The sequence below is a fragment of the Leucopleurus acutus genome (genome assembly GCF_964270905.1).
Source record: "Leucopleurus acutus genome assembly, chromosome: X".
NCBI classification, from domain to species: Eukaryota; Metazoa; Chordata; class Mammalia; order Artiodactyla; family Delphinidae; genus Leucopleurus; species Leucopleurus acutus.
The window spans coordinates 28,302,147-28,325,640 of NC_139148.1; the positions used below are offsets into that span (position 1 = coordinate 28,302,147).

General features: G+C 36.3%; 1 protein-coding gene across 2 annotated transcripts in view; it reads right to left on the reverse strand.

Moving 5' to 3' along the window:
- DMD (dystrophin) overlaps positions 1–23,494 on the reverse strand; it is a gene marked incomplete at its 5' end in the record, with an annotated part of 2,126,456 nt that overhangs the window by 1,523,921 nt on the left and 579,041 nt on the right. For both annotated transcript variants that reach the window (XM_082864911.1, XM_082864910.1), the window contains one exon: positions 9,040–9,190. In XM_082864911.1, the coding sequence (XP_082721037.1) occupies positions 9,040–9,190 (151 nt within the window). The remainder of the gene's footprint in view (positions 1–9,039; positions 9,191–23,494) is intronic.

Below are 23,494 nucleotides of genomic sequence, written 5' to 3' on the forward strand. Positions count from 1 at the left end.
TGGGGAAACTGAGGCACAAAATGCTTAAGTAACTTTTGCAAAGTCATTCAGCTCACAAGTGATAGAGCTATATTTTGAACCTAGGCAGTCTGGCTTCAGAATCTGTGATATACTGCCTCTCATATAAGAGATATTAATATAGCTCATATAAGCATAAGAGATAGATACATGTTTCTTATAACTCATAAGGCACATGAATAGAAACTTAAAAACTCCTGTGTTTAAGTGTATGCGTTTGTGTGTGTACTCAGTCGAGTATCAGGTTTTACCCCTCTAGTGATACTTGAATTCAACCTATTACATTTGAAAAACTACTATCACAATGCTTGCTTTAAAAAACACACACACAATAGTTAGGTCCTCCTATATGCTCTTACTGTTTGAAAATAATGTTAACATTGGTATGTCTTAGTGATAAATGCTAATCACAAAAATTGTGTTTAATATAAGGTTTTGAGTATTAACACGAAGTTCAAGTTACTTTTATCTAAATGGCTTAGTTTCTTTATATACTACATTTTTTTCTTACTTTTCTCTCATGAATCTTTCCTATTTGGATATTCTCTCTTGAAATCTGTTCATCATAATGCTGTCTATTGATATGATCATGCCATCTCCCACCTAGAGGATGCATGCTTTTCTCCCATGGTTCTTATTCACTGCCCCTTGAAGGTCAAGTAAGGTCCATATGGAAACCAAAGAAAGAGACAGAATAACATTTCTAGGCCTTCTCTCTCCTTTCTAAGTAAAAATCTCAGAAGAAAGGTTACATTGTAAGCCCAGCTTAGAGGGGCAAGAAAGACCTGATCAAGCCTAAGACTGAGGCCATAAGGGCAAAAAAGAGTCCTTATAATTCATAGGAAGTTCAACCTAACTCACAAGTTCAACTTAACTCACACAAATTTAAAAACAAAGCTGTAGGATTACAGACACTATAGTTTCTTTGGCTGGTCCACTGTGCACATATTCCTCATGAATTGGCCATGTGTGGTAGGTAGCCAGTTGAGGATTTGATTCCATTGAATGGTTTTCCTTTTCCGCATAACCAAGACTCACATGCTTGATTTCTACAGACAAACACAAGTATGACTGCTGGTAGCATCTTCTGTGACATTTATAAAAAGATGCCAGGGTTATAACCATTAAGATATTTGAACAGAGAATGAAACAGGGAGAGAGGAATGAAAAAAAGCCAGAGTTAGTGAGAGGGCACCAGAGATAATATCTCCATGTAAGTTGCTTTAAAGATGTGTTCCTGGGGCTTCCCTGGTGGCGCAGTGGTTGAGAGTCCGCCTGCCGATGCAGGGGACGCGGGTTTGTGCCCCGGTCCGGGAAGATCCCACATGCCGCGGAGCGGCTGGGCCCGTGAGCCATGGCCGCTGAGCCTGCGCTCCGCAACGGGAGAGGCCACAGCAGTGAGAGGCCCGCGTACCGCAAAAAAAAAAAAAAAAAAAAAAAAAAAAAGATGTGTTCCTTCTTCACCTATATGAGTTGTTTTCTTGACCCAACTCACAATTTTTATTTTACTGTTTATTTAAATTGTAAGTTTCATGTCTCTGTCAGAGTGGAAGCAATGATGAAGCTTCTGTGTGTGACAGAATTAGTCAGAACTATTTAAAGCATTTGATCCAAAAACCATTTACTGAGCATCAGTTATGTGCTAAATACTTGGCTAGACATTGTGGAAACACATAAGAGGCCGCTCTGGTTCTCTGGCTGCAGCATAGTATATATGTATATTTTTTTTACCAATTATATTGTTTACCTTTACTGCCATAGCCATCAAACATCCATTAAGCACTTACGCGGGGAAAAACTAGGAAATAAAATGGAATTTCATAGCAGTAACTAATAACATGTACTTTTAATCTTGCTAAAGATGTAAGAGAGCTTATTAGTCACTAAAAGCACTACTTGATTCTATGGCATTCTCAGGCTTTTCAGAATCACTCATGCTCCTCCCAATTACTGCATTTCTATCTTAGTATTGTCTATTTTTTAAAAATCCAACTTTGGCCTCCCAATTGGCCAGTCTCAGAAACTATTATTTTGAACTCTGTGATAATTCCCTAAATCTAGTCTCTTTGGTTCTGCTGTTGATTTTCAAAACATTTTTTAAACAATTTTCATTGACATTGCGTTGATTCAGACTCTATATACTTTACGCAGTATCTTCCTAACATATTCTGGCCTCCTGTTCATCTGTGCTCTAGTTTATCTTGCAAGATATGTCTTCCTAAAATATAAGATAAACTTTCCCAAATTGCCACTCTCCTCAGTTTCACTTATCATCAGTAATGGACCCCTATTGCCCACAGACTAGCTCCAAATGCTTGTCTTGAGATCAAGACCCTCCATGATCAGGCTGTGGTCCTCCAGCAGTGAGCAGAGTGTAGCACATAACCTAGGCAAGTGACATACCTTCTATTGCCCCATCTCATTTCCTTTGCCCAACAAATCACTGTTTCTAACATTCTCAAGCCATCTGACATATTATGCCTTGTATAATGGTCACTTGTTTTCTGTGTCATTATCTGATGTACTAGCATGTGAGCTTCTGGAGGAAGATTCCATACACAGTAGATCTCTGTATTCTTCACAGCAGCTATTTTGCTTTAATAAGTGTTTGCTCAGTGATATGGAATAAAATTCAATGGAATGAAATGAAATGTCAAATCCTTTGGCAGGATTACACCTAAATCTTCCCATTACATAACTATCTAGATCATTTTAAAGGTCACCAGAAGAAGATATTTCACAATCTTGGCAATCCAAATGTTTGTGATTAACTAAGCTCCAAGGAAAGGATAGGTGACTGAGCTTCTAAGAGGTCATTTAATTTGTATTAATCAGTACTTAACAAAGACCATTTACTGAAGTCGTAACATAGTGCACATGTCACGATGATACCTGCAAACTCTAATAACTTGTATGGTAAGGATTTTGTTGATGTTGTTACTAAGTCAGTGTAACTAGTAACAAAAGTCTAAACTTCTCATAAGAACTGGTAACAGCTAGTAAACTAAGCTTTAAACCTCATGTCAGTGTGACTGTGCTACAAGAAAGATTCCCGAGTCAATTATTTTCTTTTTGATTAAAATACCCTCCAAAATAGCAAACTGCTTTCCCATTAATGAAAGTTCAAGCCCCCATAAGACTTTTATTGTCCTCAATAATATTGTCACTCCTTCTAGGGAAATCCTTTCGTTCCTTATCAACATCACTAATAAAACCTTTCTCTTAAGACAGAAATAACCAACCAGAATTATTTCTGACGTGTTCCTTCACAAGAAGATTGAGAGCTTCAATTTGTTCACTCCCAAGAGAATCACTTTTGGGTGCCTCAGATCTAAAGTAAACCTCTAAATTCTTTCCCCAAAGCAATAGCTATGAAGAATGACTGGTCTCTTCCAAATTTTGCAGCAAATTGAACTTTTTCCAGTTACCCCGAGTTAACAGTTTGGCTAGATTTAATAGTAACCACCAATATAGGATCGATCGTTTTACCTTGCCTAACTGGCAGATTCAGTAAAAGTGACTTATTTCCATGGCATTTTACAGTGGTTCAATTTCTAGCCTGCCTTGTAATAAAATGCTGTTGAAATGAAGATAGCAAAGGATGCTGCCACAGAACAGAGAGAAGCATATCTGTAATATGCATGGTGTACTTGCAAGATATGCCCTCCAACTGAGAGAGACAGAGAGAGAGACAGAGAGTGCGCGAGAGGGCACGCACACGCCAGACTCCTCTGACCCGAGCAGAATTTAAATCCATTCCCAGAAACAAAACCTGAATCTCTTCTTTAATTCTGTCATCTGTAATCATCTCTTAAAAAAATAAAGCGGATATACTGTCTAGGATATGAAGCTAAAAAAACTAAATGTTATATTAGGTGGGAAGCAGGGAAATGCAGCAGGGTGCAGTTACTTTATGACTACTCCAAGGTTACTGATGTATTTCATTGTCAGAATGAGAAATTTTCTTATTTTCATTCACTAACAATCCTTGGGAAGAAATGCTGCAAAGTAAATCAGTGATTATTTAAATAAGGCTTTAGTTTGAATTCAGTTACCTAAAGAAAGAACATTTATCCCTTCTGTTTTATGAAGCTTGGAAAGATTAACAAAAAAAAATTTACTCCTTGTATACTTCTAAGAAAACATACACGTTTCCCATTTAAATAAATTCAACTCCTTTATAAATTGTTTGATTTTGTCAAAAATTTTTCTTCTCATTGTAATTACTTCAAGTAACAAAAGAGAATTATCAACTGTCAGGCTTTCTCTTAGCTATGTAATATGTTTTTCCATTGTCTTAATTTTATTAAAAAAATAATATATTGTGAGGTGGGTTTAAACAGTAAAAGGTGGAAGATGGCCTCGCTTTCTGTGTCAGCAAACCAATTCCTTCTGCTTTTCCTTACACACTTATATGAATAAATCCTAGATGTAAATGATTACATAATCAACTTGCATATAGTTCTGTTGCTTTCTTTTTGTTTCAAATTATGCTCTTCAAAGCAATTTCATATTCATCAGAAAAGGCACATTTTCAAGTAATGGACAACTATTCAAATTTTATTACAATATTAGTCAGATACTTTCCATTCCATTCATTCTAAATCTTCCAGAGCAAAGTGCAAAACCTTTCAGGTAATTGGCAGAATATGAAGACCCTAGACAGCCTAACCTCAATGCTCTGTTCCTGGTTTCCAGATGAGACCTTTACTCGTAGCTGCCCTAAGTCATTTACCCTTATGGCTACCCTACCATTCTCTGCCACTTCTCTCCTTCTCTTCCTGGCTTCCTCCTTAGACTCCAGGCATCCAATGCTGACATCCATCCCTCTGATGTTCAATGTTACAGCCTGTAGTCTTGTCCTTGCCTGAAATGCTTCACATTCTAAAACTAATCGGAACATTAAAACCATGACTGGAAGGAACACTAAAAATCAAGTGGCTCAACACTTTTATTTCCAAAGTGAAAATATGGAGAACCTGAGAGATTCAATAATTTCTGAAAATTACATATTTAGTTAATGGTAAGCTGGGATAGTACTCTGGCTTCCCAGGCAAGAAGGCTGTCTTAGGTTGAGTTCGTTCCTAAACAGACCCTAAGCCAAATATTTGGGTACAAATAGTTTATCTGAGAAGTCATCTCAAGAGACATCATGAGCGGGTAGAACTGTGAGACAGTTTACCCCATGGACATCTGGGGCCCAGTCTTGCTGGGAAACCTCTGAGAAACTGGGAATTGAGAGATACCTTGGAATCATCCCACCACTGGGCAAGGATTCTAGGGTACTTATTCATCATTTCCCATCCCTCCTTGGTTAATGGCAGCTCTGGCAGCACTAACTACTTTTTGCCCATGTTCAAACTGTCTGAGACTCTCCTGTGGCCAGTGAATGCCTTCAGACAGAGAGGAAGCCACTGGTATATACAGAAACTGTCTGCACGCAACTTCCAGTGTAGGCCAAGGGGAAGAGAATGCATACATGGTCTACCAGAGGAATGAATGCATGATCACACAGAAAAAGTGGTCCAGTTTAAGGTCTAGCACTGGCTGTAACTACTTGATCAGATGTTCAATTAAAACCTAATGTGACAAGTGAACCTCTTTTAGTCACAATTTCCATGTGAAAATTAGAATGCAGTTGATGCTTTATTTTTTCCCAACGGGGTAGCAGACGGGATTGCCATAGCTATAGCTCTCCCCAAACTGTTTTATCTTAAGCTGCTGTGGCCAAAGGATGGCTTTGGCTGCAACAATAGCAAAAGCCAGCCCCATTCTTCACTGAACCTGAAGTTCATTAAATAAAAAACAGCTCTGGGAGTTAAAAAGAAAGGTATCTTTCATCTGCATGAAAGAATTGTGAAGGTAGGCATAACAAAAAGTTATATTAAAAAAAAAAAGAATGAAGTTGGGTGAGACACACATTTACGAGGTATGAGTTGAGGGAGCAGATATTTCCTTTCAAAGCCATAAATCCAAGAAGCACAGAATCCTGAGTAGAGTTGTCAGATATGATCCAGGATGCCCAGTAAAATCTGAATTTCAGCTAAACAATAACTAATTGGGGACATATTTACACTAAAAAAAAAGTTCATTGTTTATGTGAAGTTCAAATTTAACTAGGCTTCTTGTACTTTTATTTGCTAAATCTGGCGACCCTAATTTTGGGCCAATCATGAAGGTTCGTGTGTGTGTGTGTGTGTGTGTGTGTGTGTGTGTGTGTGTGTGTGTGTGTGTGTGTGAGAGAGAGAGAGAGAGAGAGAGAGAGAGAGAGAGAGAGAGAGAGAGAGAGATGATGGACGGAGCAAGGCTTTGTTCCTACAGTAAAACCCAGAGCTAGTTTTATAATGGTTATTAGAATGCAACACTGTCACAAATTGCAGATGACATGATTTTATATATAGAAAACCCTAAAGACTCCACCAAAAAACTGTTAGAACTAATAAATGAATTTAGTAAAGTCACAGGGTATAAAATCAATATCCAAAAACCTGTTGCATTTCTATACATTGAAAACAAACTATCAGAAAGACAATTCTTTTTTTAAAAAATCCCATTTACGATTTCATCAAAAAGAATAAAATGCTTACCAATAAATTTAACCAAGGACGTGAAAGACCTGTATGCTGAAAACTGTAAGACACTGATGAAAGAAACTGAAGAAGACACAAATAAATGGAAAGATATGCCATGCTCATTGAATGGAAGAATACTGTTACAATGTCCATATACCCAAAGCAATCAAGGGATTCAATGTGATCCCTATCAAAATTCCAATCACATTTTTCATGGAAATAAAACAAACAATCCTAAAATTTGTATGGAACCACAAAAGGCCCCAAATAGCCAATGCAATCTTGAGAAAAAAGAACAAAGCTGGAGACATCAAGCTACCTGATTTCAATTTATATTACAAAACTATAGTAATCAAAACAGTATGGTATTGGCATAAAAAACAGACACATAGATCAGTGGAACAGAATAGAGAGCCCAGAAATAAACCCATGCATAGTCAATTAGTTTACAACAAAAACACTCAGAATATACAAGAGGGAAAGGACAGTCTCTTCAATAAGTGGTGCTGGGAAAACTGGACAGCACATGCAAAAGAATGAAATTAGACTTCTATCTTTTACCTTACACAAAAATCAACTCAAAGTGGATTAAAGACTTGAATGTAAGACCTGAAACCATAAAACCCCTAGAAGAAATCATAAGTGGTAAGCTCCTTGACATTAGTCTTGGAAATTATTTTTTGGATCTGAGTACAAAAGCAAAGGGAACAAAAGCAAAAATAACCAGTGAGACTACATCAGACTAAAAAGCTTCTGCACAGCAAAGGAAACCATCAACAAAATGAAAAGGCAACCTACCAAATGGGAGAAAATACTTGCAAATCACATATCTGATAAGGGATTAAAATCCAAAATATCCAAAATATATAACAAACTCATACACCTCAACAGCAAAAAAAAAAAAAAATCTGATTAAAAAATGTTCAGAGGAACTGGATATTTTTCCAAAGAAAACATATGAGTGGCCAAAAGGCACATGAAAAGATGCTCAACATCACTAATCAGGGAAATGCAAACTCAAAACCACTATTATCAAAAAGACAAGAAATAAGAAGTGTTGGGGAGAATGTAGAGAAAGGGGGATCCTCATGCACTGTTGGTGGGAATGTAAACTAGTGTGGTCACTGTGGAAAACAGTATGGTTGTTCTCCAAAAGATTAAAAATAAAACTTACATATGATCCAGCAATTCCACTTCTGGATATTTATCTGAAGAAAACAAAAATACTACCTCGAAAACATATCTGCACCCCCACATTCAGTGCAGCATTATTTACAATAGCCAAGACATGGAAACAACCTTAGTGTCTATTGACGGATGAATGGATAAAGAAAGTGTGGTGTATATATACATTGGAATGTTGTATATATTCCATAAAAAATAATAAAATCTTGGCTGTTTGTGACAAATTGGATGGACCTTGAGGGAATTATGGTAAGCAAAATAAGTTAGACAAAAACAAACACTGTATGATTTCAAGTATATGTGGAATCTAAAAACCATTACAAACAAACAAACAAAGTAAAACTTACAGATGCAGAGAACAGAATGGTGGTTGCCAGAGGGGAGGGGGCTTGGGGACTGGGTGAAATGGGTGAATGGGGTGAAGAGGTACAAATTTGCAGTTACAAAATAAGTAAGTCATGGGGGTGTAATGTAGAACATGGTAACTATAATCAATAATATTATAGTGCATATTTAAAATTTGACAAGAAGGTAAATATTAAAAGCTCTCTTCACAAGAAAAAAAATTCTAACTTTATATGGTGGTGGATGTTAACTAGACTTATTGTGGTGGTCATTTTGCAGTATATACAAATATTGAATCATTTTGTTGCACACCTGAAATGAATGTCATATGTCAGTTATACCTCAATTAAAAAATGGAAGCTGAAAAGAAAAATATTTCTGTAGAAATTCTAATCACAGAAACAATAAATACTTTCTGGAAACCAGGGAGCATAACTGTAAGTGTACAAATAAACTGAAGAAAGGTAAGATGGAAATATTAAAATTATTAGATGCTATATTTTATAGGAAAGCAATGTTACAGATGTTCATTTTTCATCAAGCTTGGCCTGCTCTAAGACCTTATGAATCGAAGGTAAAGCCATGTTTAAAAAATCTTGCCTTATTACTTAAATTTGTTTTGCAGGTAATCCCTACAGAGACCCTCTTCTAAGAAACCAAAACTTTAATAAATCACATAGCCGGCATTGTTCTCTTCCAGGAATATATTTGATGTTTTTCAAATATGAAATGCCTAACTATTTTGTATTTGAAAAAGTAAACATCACAAAAAGTATTAGGTAAGAATTATTTTAAAACTCTTCTCAATTGAAGCTTTAATTCTTTCTCATCTATAAACCATGGCATGTGTATGTACGTAATACACATATACACTTAGTTTGTTTTTCAGATGAAAACAAATAGCATAAAATATACTAACCTTATGTTGTTGTACTTGGCGTTTTAGGTCCTCAAGATCAGGTCCAAAGGGTTCTTTTTCCATTTTCCTTGTTCTCTCTTCTGTTTTTGTTAGCCAGTCATGTAACTCTTTCAGTTGCTGATTCTGGAGATCCATTAGAACTTTATGTAAACTGAAAATTTGAAAGACGCCTATTATTGCCTCTGTCAAAACAACTTTACTTACTATTATTAAACCTATTACTAGGTAAAATTATTGACATTTATAACTAAATGTGTGTTCACATGGTTTGGCATCATTGGACATTAAGAAGGAAGGTAAATAAAGCCCATAATCAATCACCTCTGAAGTTATTCTTTCTTTTAACTTATTACAGTTCACACATCCCAATTTTTAGAAAGTTTCACATAGCTAACTAAATGTGAACATGCTAAATAAAGTGTGAGCCATCTCTGGTAACTGAGTTAGTAGTATATCCTGGCAATCATTTGTTTATATATCCATTATTTTAATTTTACTATGTGTGGTGATAAAAGACGGCCACAAAATTCTTTGTCATGCCATCAAGAGATGGAGTCCATTTTCCATGCTCATGAATATGGAGTGGCCTTGTGATTTGTTCTGACCAACAGAATGTGGCAGAAGTGACGCTATACGAGTTCCAAGCATAGGCTGTAAGAGAACAGGTAGCTTTTGTATTCTCTCTGTTGGAACCCAGCTGCCATGCTGTAAGGAAGCCCAAGCTAGACTACTGAATGATTAGAGACCATCTTGAAAGTAACTCCGGAGGATAAAATGCTCTCTTAGAAGTTGAGCTTCCTGATGAAGCCCAATGAGTGACCCCAGTCATACCACGATTGCAGAACAACAATCTAGATGAGCCCTGCCCATATTCCTGATCTACAGAATCACAATATAATTATAAACTTTTGTATTAAGCCACTAAGTTTTGGAGTTATTTATTATGTAGAAGTAGATAAGTCAAAGAATGCATTTTTGGTTTTTTTCCCAAAAAAAAATAGGGTAATGTAATTACCTATTACCAATGGGTAATGGATTTAAAGTCCAAAGGCTTGGTTTTGGTTCACAGCCTGGCTATATGCCCTAGAACTAACTTCTTAATCTTAAACGTTCTCAATTTGAATACCGGCATCAGGGACGTGAGACAATATCTTGCCTATCAATCACACAATTTCATGGTGAGGATGAAAGGTAAAATTTAGGTTATTTCACAATGTTGATTCTTCCAATCCAAGAACATGGTATATCTCTCCATCTATTTGTATCATCTTTAATTTCTTTCATCAGTGTCTTATAATTTTCTGCATATAGGCCTTTTGTATCCTTAGGTAGGTTTATTCCTAAATATTTTATTCTTTTTGTTGCAATGGTAAATGGGAGTGTTTTCTTGATTTCATTTTCAGATTTTTCATCCTTAGTGTATAGGAATGCCAGAGATTTCTGTGCATTAATCTTGTATTCTGCTACTTTACCAAATTCATTCATTAGCTCTAGTAGTTTTCTGGTAGCATCTTTAGGATTCTCTATGTATAGTACCATGTCATCTGCAAATAGTGACAGCTCTACTTCTTCTTTTCCGATTTGGAATCCTTTTATTTCCTTTTCTTCTGTGATTGCTGTGGCTAAAACTTCCAAAACTATGTTGAATAAGAGTGGTGAGAGTGGGCAACCTTGTCTTGTTCCTGATCTTAGTGGACATGCTTTCAGTTTTTCACCATTGAGGACAATGTTGGCTGTGGGTTTGTCATATATGGCCTTTATTATGTTGAGGAAAGTTCCCTCTGTGCCTACCTTCTGCAGGGTTTTTATCATAAATGTGTGCTGAATTTTGTCAAAAGCTTTCTCTGCATCTCTTGAGATGATCATATGGTTTTTCTCCTTCAATTTGTTAATATGGTGTATCACGTTGATTGATTTGCGTATATTGAAGAATCCTTGCATTCCTGGAATAAACCCCACTTGATCATGGTGTATGATCCGTTTAATGTGCTGTTGCATTCTGTTTGCTACTATTTTGTTGAGGATTTTTGCATCTATGTTCATCAGTGATATTGGCCTGTAGTTTTCTTTCTTTGTGACATCCTTGTCTGGTTTTGGTATCAGGGTGATGGTGGCCTCACAGAATGAGTTTGGGAGTGTTCCTCCCTCTGCTATATTTTGGAAGAGTTTGAGAAGGATGGGTGTTATCTCTTCTCTAAATGTTTGATAGAATTTGATTCAATGCAACCCCTATCAAACTACCACTGGCATTTTTCACAGAACTAGAACAAATAATTTCACAATTTGTATGGAAACACAAAAGACCCCGAAAAGCCAAAGCAATCTTGAGAACGAAAAATGGAGCTGGAGGAATCAGGCTCCCTGACTTCAGACTATACTACAAAGCTACAGTAATCAAGACAGTATGGTACTGGCACAAAAACAGAAAGATAGATCAATGGAACAGGATAGAACACCCAGAGATAAACCCACGCACATATGGTCACCTTCTCTTTGATAAAAGAGGCAGCAATGTACAGTGGAGAAAGGACAGCCTCTTCAATAAGTGGTCCTGGGAAAACTGGACAGGTACATGCAAAAGTAAGAGATTAGATCACTCCCTAACACCATACACAAAAATAAGCTCAAAATGGATTAAAGACCTAAATGCAAGGCCAAACACTATCAAACTCTTAGAGGAAAACATAGGCAGGACACTCTGACATAAATCACAGCAAGATCCTTTTTGACCCACTTCCTAGAGAAATGGAAATAAAAACAAAAATAAACAAATGGGACCTAATGAAACTTCAAAGCTTTTGCACAGCAAAGGAAACTATAAACAAGACCAAAAGACAACCCTCAGAATGAGAGAAAATATTTGCAAATGAAGCAACTGACAAAGGATTAATCTCCAAAATTTAGAAGCAGCTCATGCAGCTCAATAACAAAAAAAACAAACAACACAATCCAAAAATGGGCAGAAGACCTAAATAGACATTTCTCCAAAAAAGATATACAGACTGCCAACAAACACATGAAAGAATGCTCAACATCATTAATCATTAGAGAATTGCAAATCAAAACTACAATGAGATATCATCTCACACCAGTCAGAATGGCCATCATCAAAAAATCTAGAAACAGTAAATGCTGGAGAGGGTGTGGAGCAAAGGGAACCCTCTTGCACTGTTGGTGGGAATGTAAATTGCTACAGCCACTGTGGAGAACAGTATGGAGGTTCCTTCAAAAACTACAAATAGAACTGCCATATGACCCAGCAATCCCACTACTGGGCATATACCCTGAGAAAACCATAATTCAAAAAGAGTCATGTACCAAAATGTTCATTGCAGCTCCATTTACAATAGCCTGGAGATGGAAACAACCTAAGTGTCCATCATCAGATGAATGGATAAAGAAGATGTGGCATATATATACAATGGAATATTACTCAGCCATAAAAAGAAACAAAATTGAGCTATTTGTAATGAGGTGGATAGACCTAGAGTCTGTCATACAGAGTGAAGTAAGTCAGAAAGAGAGAGACAAATACCGTATGCTAACACATATATATGGAATTTAAGAAAAAAAAAGTCATGAAAAACCTAGGGGTAAAACAGGAATAAAGACACAGACCTACTAGAGAATATGGGGAGGGGGAAGGGTAAGCTGTGACAAAGCGAGAGAGAGGCATGGACATATATACACTACCAAACGTAAGGTAGATAGCTAGTGGGAAGCAGCTGCATAGCACAGGGAGATCAGCTCGGTGCTTTGTGACAGCCTGGAGGGGTGGGATAGGGAGGGAGACGCAAGAGGGAAGGGATATGGGAACATATGTATATATATAACTGATTCATTTTGTTGTAAAGCAGAAACTAACACACCATTGTAAAGCAATTATACTCCAATAAAGATGTTAAACATAAAGATGTTAAAAAATAAAAATAAATAAATAAATAAAACCATAAAATGCCCCCAAAGAGAAAAAAACAAAATTAGGTTATTTCATCCATTAATTCAACAAAAAGTTGAGACTCAAATGAGAAGTATTAGTACCTGTTTTAAGGTAAATATTCTTCATGAAGGCATGTTTAAAGCATTTTTGAAAACCATAGTATACTGCACACTGATCTCTTTATGTCAATAAAGAGGACATAATTCCAGTTAGAAATTTATTATTCTGATTTATAAAATCTTTACAAGAAATTTCCAATAGTCTGCATGTTTAAACATACAAAATACACACATAACTGAGAGTGTTTTAAAATAATTTAGATTATACAATTTACCATTACACCTTTAACCTTATAGAGACACATGTCCCCTGAGGCACACTGTAATCAAAAGTCTATGAGAACAAGCTTTCATTTATCAAACACAAGAAGTAGATGTTTTATTTTTATGGGAAACAACATAGATGAAGCATCCATTTAAGTGGAAGCAAAAACTCAAAAGTTGCTAGTTTAAGTCTCTTAGACAATGAACACCATCCTGACATTGCAAGGTATATAAATCTTTTACTTTATTGGTTTAGTCTATCCCTTGAGAACTGACTTGATAATAAGATTTCATGAAAATTGGCTGCAATATCATTCCTTGTGTTTGCTGTTTTTCCTGCCCCGTTTCTTGTTATATTGAGCTAAAAATCTCACAATGTATAAACTAAAGAAAAAATCCCACATTATTACTTATACTTGAAGAAATGTTTCAAGTCTAACACACATGTGTTAGTGTTAATAAGGGATTTCATTTAAAAAAAAAAAAAAATATATATATATATATTTTTACTTTTGGACAGACGTTTCATTCAACAAATATTCACTGAGTTCCATATCTGTGCTGGAAACTCCTGTTTGTTAGGAACAGACAAAAGAAAATATCCTTATATTCAAGTAGCTTAGAGACCTTTATGGAAATTCATACATCAACAATTATAATAGTACAAGGAAATCATTATAATTAGATTTATATACATTCAGAGGAGACATAAAAGCAGCTCCAAGTTGACCTGGGTTCATTATGAATGGTGTCATTACACAACACATAGCCTGAGAGTTGAGACTTAAAAAACTGAGTCATACACTTATTAAATGTAAAATTATTGAGTACTTAGATATTATGAATGGAGAGGTGAGAAAGACCCACACAGCCCCTTACAGTCACAGATCTTACATTCTGAGGATGGGGGCCATAGATAATATAGAGCTCACTAGGCCATTAGTTAATTGTAATTGTGATCATGCTATGAAATGAGAGTAACTGAACTGAGTCTGTGAGGTAAGGAAAGGCTTTTCTGAAGCCCTAATATTTGAATAACTCTAAAGTCTGAAGTAAGAGGAAGTAGTGAAGAGGAAGGGGTAAACACTTTCTAAATAGAAGAAATCACCTGTGCAAACGTCCTGAGGCATCAGAAAGGACCAGGAAGGCCGATACAGCTTGATGATATAAGGTGTGGGAGAGTTATACAATGTCATACCCTACACTAATCCATGGGTTCTGGGAAATTTCTTGAGCTCTGCCTGAAAGTCTGAACCTCGAATAATCTTTTATGTTTAATAGTGGTTTCATCTTATAAACCTGGAGTCAGAGACTAACCAGTAAGAATGGATATACCAGTAAGCACTTTGTCAGGTATTGCATCTTTTATAGGTGGAATGTAGGAATGTGTAATTGAAGGTTCTTGGAAAAGGGGCCGGCATAACTGGGTGGCAGATGTTGTATGGGGACACTTGGTGTGCAGCCTGTGTGGTTCAATATTTTAATGACTGGTACAATTACATCAGTGTTTCCCAGACAAATAGATCCCTGCTTTTCCTCTCTAGACCAATGGTTCTCAAAGTGTGGCTCCTGAACCAATAACATCATCCTATCCCCTTGGGGGATGTCTTAGTGCACGCACACAAGTTTGTGTACACACACACAGAGCTTACGTGTGTGTACATATATATTTATATATAGTGTGTATATACATATGATTTTAATGTATATATGAAATCTTATAGCTTAGGATGAAAATTAAGTAAAAAGTTAAAAAATGATTATTTTAAGGGAAAGTATTTAGTGTATAATGATAAAGACAAGTGCAGAAATGAAAGAAATTGTGAAGGTGGAGCATGATTAACTTGTCTTTGAAAATCACTCAATAATTACATTTGGTTCTGATTATCACCTAATGAGGTAGCTAATACTGTTATTTTATTTCTGAGGACACTGTAACTTGGAAAGGTTAAAGAACTTGCCCAATGTGTCTCACAGACATGTTAAGTCTGTATATAAATGGTAAACTGTGACTCAAGTCTGTGCTCTTAACCTTGAATTATTTTCCTTCTTCATGGATAAAATGTTGTATTAGGTTGGGTCATATGAAGTTGCTGGTACTTGAGGTTTTTATTCCATGAAAATGACAATTTCATTTTGTTCAACCTAAAATACTATTAAAATGAGAAAGTCAGTCCACATTTCCAACTAACATTCTCAAGATGCAAATAAATTAGGGAAATTTATCAAATTCATAAAATAAAAATCTACCACCCACAGGCAAGGAAAGAGTTTGCATTCTTCTTGGTTTCAATTTATGGTTTTCAAGTGGTCATTTAGAAAAGGACATAAAATCAAAAGGAGAATGGAGCATAAATATGACTGGCACTTGAGAGAGAAGGTAGGCAAATTGTAATAAAATAGCCCCAGACAGGAGATGGTCCTGACAAAGTCTAGAGGCAGAAGGATGCAGGATATGATACTACAAACTGCTGCAGCCAACTTCCAATTGTAAAAAGCATAGGTGGACAGAGGGAGACTAGCAAAACCAATACACTGAAAGAAGCTAGGACTCTGATGGCACAACTGAGTCACAGACTTAATGGTCTCGAGTCACCCCACCTGTAAATTTATTGTAATAAGATAATAGATATCCTTATTGTTTTAACCATTGCTTCCCAAACTTTAATGTGTATATGGCTCACGTGGTGAGTGTGTCTTATTACGGACTCTAAGTCAGTTGGTCTGATAAGAGGGCTGAGATTCTTCATTTCTAACAAATGCCCAGGGGATGCCAATGTCGCTGGTGCATGGATCACACTTTAAGGAGCAATGCTACAAACCACTTTGAGTTGGGCTATTTGTTAGTTACAGTAAAAGGCATCTTAAGGTATACCGTTTTTTAAATAATTTTATTGGAGATCTGTCTCTCACCTCACACCCACTGCAGGAACATTAGCTTCCTTAACATGAAAGAAATCAATGCAAACATAGGATCTGCTTTACAGAGATGCTGTTGGACCCTGGGAAAGCATTTATTCCCCAACCAGTACTGTCCAGAATCTTCTACAATAATGTAAATTTTGTAGATCTGCACTCTCCAATACTGTAGCCACTATAGCCATGAGTGGTTACTGTGCACTTGAGATATGGCTAGTGTGACTGAGAAACTGAAATTTTACCTATACTTAACTATAATAATTTAATTTCAATTAAATAGCTACATGTGGCTACTGGCTACATTATTAGCACAACTCTAAACCAACAGATAATTGGATTTACAACAGCAAAAATCCTTATTTGAAGTCTTTACCATACCATTTCTTTATGCAATGCAATATTTATAAGGAATGATATTCTGAGTTAAGGAATCTAGCAATAAATATGAACAGCAATTTTTGATATTTCCATTCTCTAGACACAAACTTATAAATGCCAAAATTGTACATGTTTTTATTAATTTCAGCCTATATTTGATACTCTTAAGAGTGTTTCTTGGACTTTATGTTAATATATTATAAAAAAGATGTAAAAATACTTACAAAAAATTAATCATGTATGTAAAAGTACAGACTTTATAAATCCTAGGGGATTACAGTTAAAAATTACAAAATTACCAAGAATGGTAAACCCTTTAGGAAGACAAGTTCTCAAGCCCAATTTCCTAGACTTCATAATTATTTGTTTATATGCAATTCTTAAAGAAGAAATACAACTAACAGAAGAAGGTAAAGTATTATTGTGAATTGCTAGATTACAAAAGAATCACCAGCGATGTTCAATTAACATGTTATAAATTCACAATACAATCCCATGATTTAAGTTGTCAATAAAACATATAGTTGGCCAGTGTGAATTAGAGGAACTGAATTAACAAGACATTTTTAAACTAAATGCCATTTAGTAACTAAAATCACACTGATAAAAACTAAAATTAATTTATTCACTTATTTAAACTGTTGGCTTGAAAATCTTAGCAAAACGGTTTTAATGAATAGATTATAGAGTTCTGATTTTACATCAGGAATTGCTTACACGCAACCAGATGCTCCAAGAATGCTGACATGCTTAAACGTGTAGCTATATAAACCCTATAAATCCCCGTATATGGGTTTTTATTTCATTTACTCTATTAATAAAGTGGCCATCGAAGGTGATGTTTAAGTCCAGTTTTTATTCAAATTATCACATAAAGGTGAATTAGTGGAATTTATCTCTAGCCAGGTGATTCCAATGAACACCCAGGGTTGAAAATTATTGTATTGGTTCTCAGGACTCAGGCATAATATTTACATAAGCCCTGGGATGATGACAAGTGGCAAATGTTTTGGTAGCTGACCCCAGGCAGCATGGCCACTTTATTAACCAGAGGCATGGAGATAATATGGACGTAAGTTTATGGTAAATAAAAATGTCTTTACCCAATTATTTATAAACTAATAATACTTTATAAGTAGTACACTATCTATTAAATAGTAATTCTGACCTTGCACAATTTGGGACTTATAAATAAAATTTTATTTGTGAGTAACAAATTATATTCATCATTTGTCAGACAATAAAAGTATTACTGTAATAAATCCTAATGATGCAGGAACTGATATTAGCCCCAATTTACCGATGGGGGAACAAAGGTTTACCTGAGTCAAAAGGCAAGCAAGGGGAGGTGGGAAAGTGGGAATCAGGTATTGTGGCCCTGGGGTCTGCTTCACCATTATGCTATATTACCTGTACAAATGATACTTTTTTAGAGATAACTTTTGTATCTATTCCTCATTTCATGTATGTCAGTGATTATCAAGAAGGAAAAATAGAAGAAAAAAGAAGTCATTTACTGGGATTTTCTAGATTTTTGTCATTAATAGATAATTTTACTCTTTCTTCTCACCAAAACAAGGGGACATTATGAGGTTTACGTTAATGACAGAAACCACCATACACTTTGAGACCCGGTTCCCGTCAAACATATGGTGACAAAGTAAAATGAATGACCAGACATTTTAAATATTTATAATGTTTCATTAAATGTAAGAAACAGAAAATCTGATATATCCAGGCAAAAAAAGCAAACATTGCTTTAAAACAGAAAAACAATATTGATAAATTCAAGAAAACTTTCAGTCACATATGTACAAATACATAAAGGGTTTCTGTTGTCCGGCAGTAATGAATGGGCCATATAAAGCACATGAGTATTTTTCAACTCTCAAGGCTTAGAACATTTATCAAAGGTCACTGAATGCCCTGTGAAACATAAGGCTTAAAACTAAGAATCCAATAAAGTAATGACTCCCAAATGCATAAGACTTTCACCATCACTGTCACTTCTACTTGACCACCTTTACTGTCACCACCTCCACCACCAATTTCTGCCAGTTCCCATACTAAATTTCTTAAAGTCTATCATCAGAATCTGTGCACGTGCTTAATCCCTCCTGCTCCCCTGCACCTCCTTGCCTTAAAAAGGCCATCCTCTTTCCTCCAACTCCTAACCACACCTTAAAAGACCCAGCTGCAAAGCCTGACACTAGACAGTGGTCTTCCGTCTCTAAATCTTAGGCACTAGTGTAGTAGGAGTTTCCATTGGAGAATGAAGTGAGGCAATGGTCTAACAGAATCATATGAAGAGTTTCTTTTTTTTCCCCCGAAACAGATGTGTCCATGCTCTTTTCTACAACACCACCACTCCCACCAATCGGTACACTGACATCTTGGGCCAGGGAAGAAAGCAAGAACAGGTCAGGCACATTTTTCGAAAGCTCCCACTAATTCTCACACTTACCATTCTATTATACCCTGCAACCTGGTAGTGGAGGCCAGTTTTTATTCTACAGCCTCACAATAAATATTTTAGAAAGAACTCACCTGCAAAGTTTCTCTTCCAACAACAGAAATGAAACTTTCGATCCTCCCTCAAAATCAAACGTATTTATTTAGTATTTATTTTTCCACTGAATGGAATATGAAAAACAGTATTGTGTTCAAAAAGGACTCTGTGAAACAAAAATGCACCACTGTATTTTTTTTTTTTTTTTTGGATTGTATTGGGATTTACCGAATTAACAAATGAGTTGCAGGAATGTCTGTCTTCTTCTTTGCCAGTAACTCTGAGTAAAGAGGAGGCCCATGTGGTCCTGGCTCACCCGTATCCTGAGGATGATGTTGGTAAACCAGCTTAAGGTGTGGAGGGTCACTTATTGGGGCCCCAACTTGGGCCATTCCTGGGTCCTGATTTCTGCCACCTCACCTCCAAAAGGGAGCTCTGTCACATGAAGCACCTAGCAATCCCCCAAGACTAAAGTAGCCATGAATGGGGCCACTTTCCCAGTGACCACAGAGAAGCAAGGGCCAGGGGATGATGCTACCTCAGCCACTTCCCTCAACTGGAATGGAAGAGGGGCATACATCATGTAGGACTACCGGGGTTTTTTATAATAAATCTCAAAAGTGAATTAGCGTTTAATGTCTCTGAGAACAAAATCAAACCAAACTTTCCTTTCCACTTGGATCTTGATGCTATTTTATTCCTCCATCCATATAGCTTAACAACAGTTTAATTACTGAGATTCTTCAACTATCCAGAGCAATATTAAAGTTCAAAATGCAAACAAATTCATTTGCATTTTGACAGCATAAATTCAATATAGTAACAGTAACATAATAAAGAAGCTGCATGGTTGGATGCAATAGATTCTTGTGGCAAATACACTATGGCAACACTCAATTCAATCTTCCTGATTAAATACTTACAAAGTGGGTGAAGAAACTCTCAGATGTCATCACAAACCAAAGGTGACTCTTAAATACGATTGGAAGTCTGTTTAAATTATCTCTAGTAAAAATGGGGTATGTTGACACTCTAAGATCATATTAATTTATGCAATAAAAACCCACTCTCAACTTCAAAAATTATGTCACTATATAATATCTGGCATATACGAGACATACAATAAATATTAATTGAATGCATAAATAATATCACTTATCAATCAGACATAAGACAATATAGTACAAAAATGTATATACTTTTCCAATCAGAAATACCAGAATTAAGATTATAAAAACGTCAACTTCCATTAAATCTGCTCCTGTTGAGACAGTCCACTGATTTAATTTGAATCAGTTTTCTAGCCATAAATGAGAATAGCAACACTTTACCTGACACATTGTTTCTCAAACATGCTGAGCTCACTCCTGCCTTGAGATCTTGCCATTTGCTTCCCTTTGGCACAACTATTAGCATGGACATTCCCTCCCTTCGTTTAGGCCTCTTCTTAAATATTACCTCATCAGGGAGGCCTTCCCTAACTGACCATGTACCCACAGTAACACAACGTTTCACTCTCTAAATCTATCCCCTGCCTTTTTTCCCCCTTTTTATCATTTAATGCCATCTGCTATGATATACATATTTTACATATTTTTTAATTGTCTGTCTCCTCCCACGAACAAGGCATGCTCAATAAGAGAGGGATTTAGTCTGTTCTGTCCACTGATATTTCCCCAGTATCTAAAACAGTGCAGGGAACACAGGAGGTAAGAATTGTTAGTTAGATGGATGAATGAATGATTGAGCTTAATTTTCTAATTATCATTATTTATCTTTCTGAAAAAGCAGTGTTCCAAAAAATGCTACTCTCAATTCTCTGAATTCCAGAGATTTGGCTTTCCTATTTATAATTTAAACTATGAGAGTCACATACTTTATATTATCGGAACAAGTTGTGTCCACATTTTTGTTTTTGGCCATACCACGTGGCTTGTGGGATTTTAGCTCCCCAACCAGGGACTGAACCCGGGCCCCCACCCTCTGTCCACATTTTAACTGTGTGTTGTTTACAGAAAAGACTGTCATGACCGGCCATATCGATTTAAACCTGATCAACTTACTGTATGTTAATAACTGCTGCTTATTAGGCCAATAATGAATTGTCAATACTCTCACACTGTCTCTATTCTATATTCTTTCACAAGAATCTTGCTGTTCCATGTCAACATTTGAGGAATGGACGTGACATCACCAGCATCATTTCTGGAGCTTCTGAGAAAGTAGTTAATATGTTTGGCCCACCTCAGTTGATAGAAAAATCGGGTGCTTAGGAATCACCTGAGCTCTCATAAAGTTACAGATTCTGATTCTGTTGCATGAGGGCTGAGATTCTGCATTTTTGACTACGCCTCAGGTGATGTTGTTGCTAGTGGCTCCTGAACCACCTTGATCTGCAAGGAATTCTTATTTTAACATGATTAGAAGAAAAAAATGTATTAATGAAACCATGATATAAAATGACAAGTGAGTCTAAGATTACACACTGTTAAAAAGTTCACTGCACGGTCTCCCTGGTGGCGCAGTGGTTGAGAGTCCGCCTGCCGATGCAGGGGACGCGGGTTCGTGCCCCGGTCCGGGAAGATCCCACATGCCGCGGAGCGGCTGGGCCCGTGAGCCATGGTCGCTGAGCCTGCGCGTCAGGAGCCTGTGCTCCGCAACGGGAGAGGCCACAACAGTGAGAGGCCCCCGTACCGCGAAAAAAAAAAAAAAGTTCACTGCAACAAATTCATTTAACAGATTAAAACTACTTAAGAAATTAATTCATTTATTCATCCATTCATTCAGATATTCACATGTGCAATGTGTTAGTCACTTCACTTGGGAGAAAACAACCCACCCATTTGTTCAGCAACTCTTTTGCTCTATTCACTCCCACATACGTTATCTCATTTCCAGGTTGGAACAGACATTTGAAAGAGAGACAGAAAAAAAAAAGATGAGCCAGAGTTGTCAGACATATTTTTCTCTCCAGCCAAAGTGTTGATGGTGATTCACAATTATTTCCCATGTTATGGCTTGTATTTTCACCCAGAGACTATTCGTATCTCTCCTCCTGCTGATGTAAACCAGAACACAACTTCACTTGGCCTCCTTACTGACTTACTTTCATTTGTTTTTCCCTCACCATCACAAAGGTTTTAGTTTCCCCCTGCATGTCCTAACCACAATTATCAGAGAAGTTGATGGAACTTGCTGTGCTTATCTTTATGAGTCCTTGTAGAAATGTCAGTAAATCTCTTTTGCTCTCTGCAGGTTGCATTTTTCAATCAAATTAATTAGCTTATTCATGGAGAAGAAAATCTTCTGTTTTCCCTACGCCAGTAGTCTTCTTCTACTTCCACAGAGGGAAGTTTTGTCTTTTTCTTCTCTCTCCCTCACCTCCCACCACCCAAAGGGTATTCTACAGCATAAAAATGAAACAAAACAAAAATCATTTTGCCTACTCTTCTGAAGGTTTCCAGCTCGAGCATGTCAACAGATACGGTCTTGTCTTAATTATTTTATTTTAACTATGCAATCAATGGCACCAAGTTCTTTCATTTCAATCTCATAAACATTGTTAAAGATTGGTAATTGACCAACAGCAGCATGTTTATGTCAAGGTAGTGTGTGGCTAGAGATATCTTAACAAAGTTCTTTATTATATTAGCCTTTGCTTCATTATCAATTCATGTCCACAAAGATATCAGAATTGAAGAGGAAAGAAATTAATAAGGAAAGAATCCAATGAGAATAGAATAAAATGGAAAGAAAGGAAGAAGCATCTACATATTTATGTTTTTACTTACATTCCTTTGCAAGGAATATTTTTAAATGTTTCAATAATAAAATTATAACTTCAAATGCAATTTTTATCACACTGCTCATGTTCCCTTGCCCCACAGAAAACATTCGCAAACAAATCCTTTGGGGGGAAAATGAGCAAGGGAATTAGAACAGGCTGGAGGAAAAAAAGAACAAAAAATATATATGAGGCATAGCTATACAGTATGGTTAAAATAATTAACCCACAGCTAGTCATCTTATTTATAATGATGATAATTCTTTACATTTCGTAATAATTTTGCATTCATAATCTACTTTTCATACCCTATCTTGGCCAGTATCTTTTAGAGGTGTGCCAGGTTCTGTGGAACTGCCACTGTTCCAGAAATCAGTAACTGAGGACCACAGAGGGAAAGTATGTCGCCCAGTTCACATAAATATGTGTTTGAGAAAGGGAGACCTTATCCCTTAGGCAAATTAGAGTAGATTTAGCATAAGTTGGAAATCAGAGCATTTTGTTACCTCTGTATTTTTAAAATTTCCTGTTTTGTTTGATAATTGTTAATGGTTTGTGGGATAAACAGCATTTCCTAGATACAACCTGTATAAAGGTAGCGT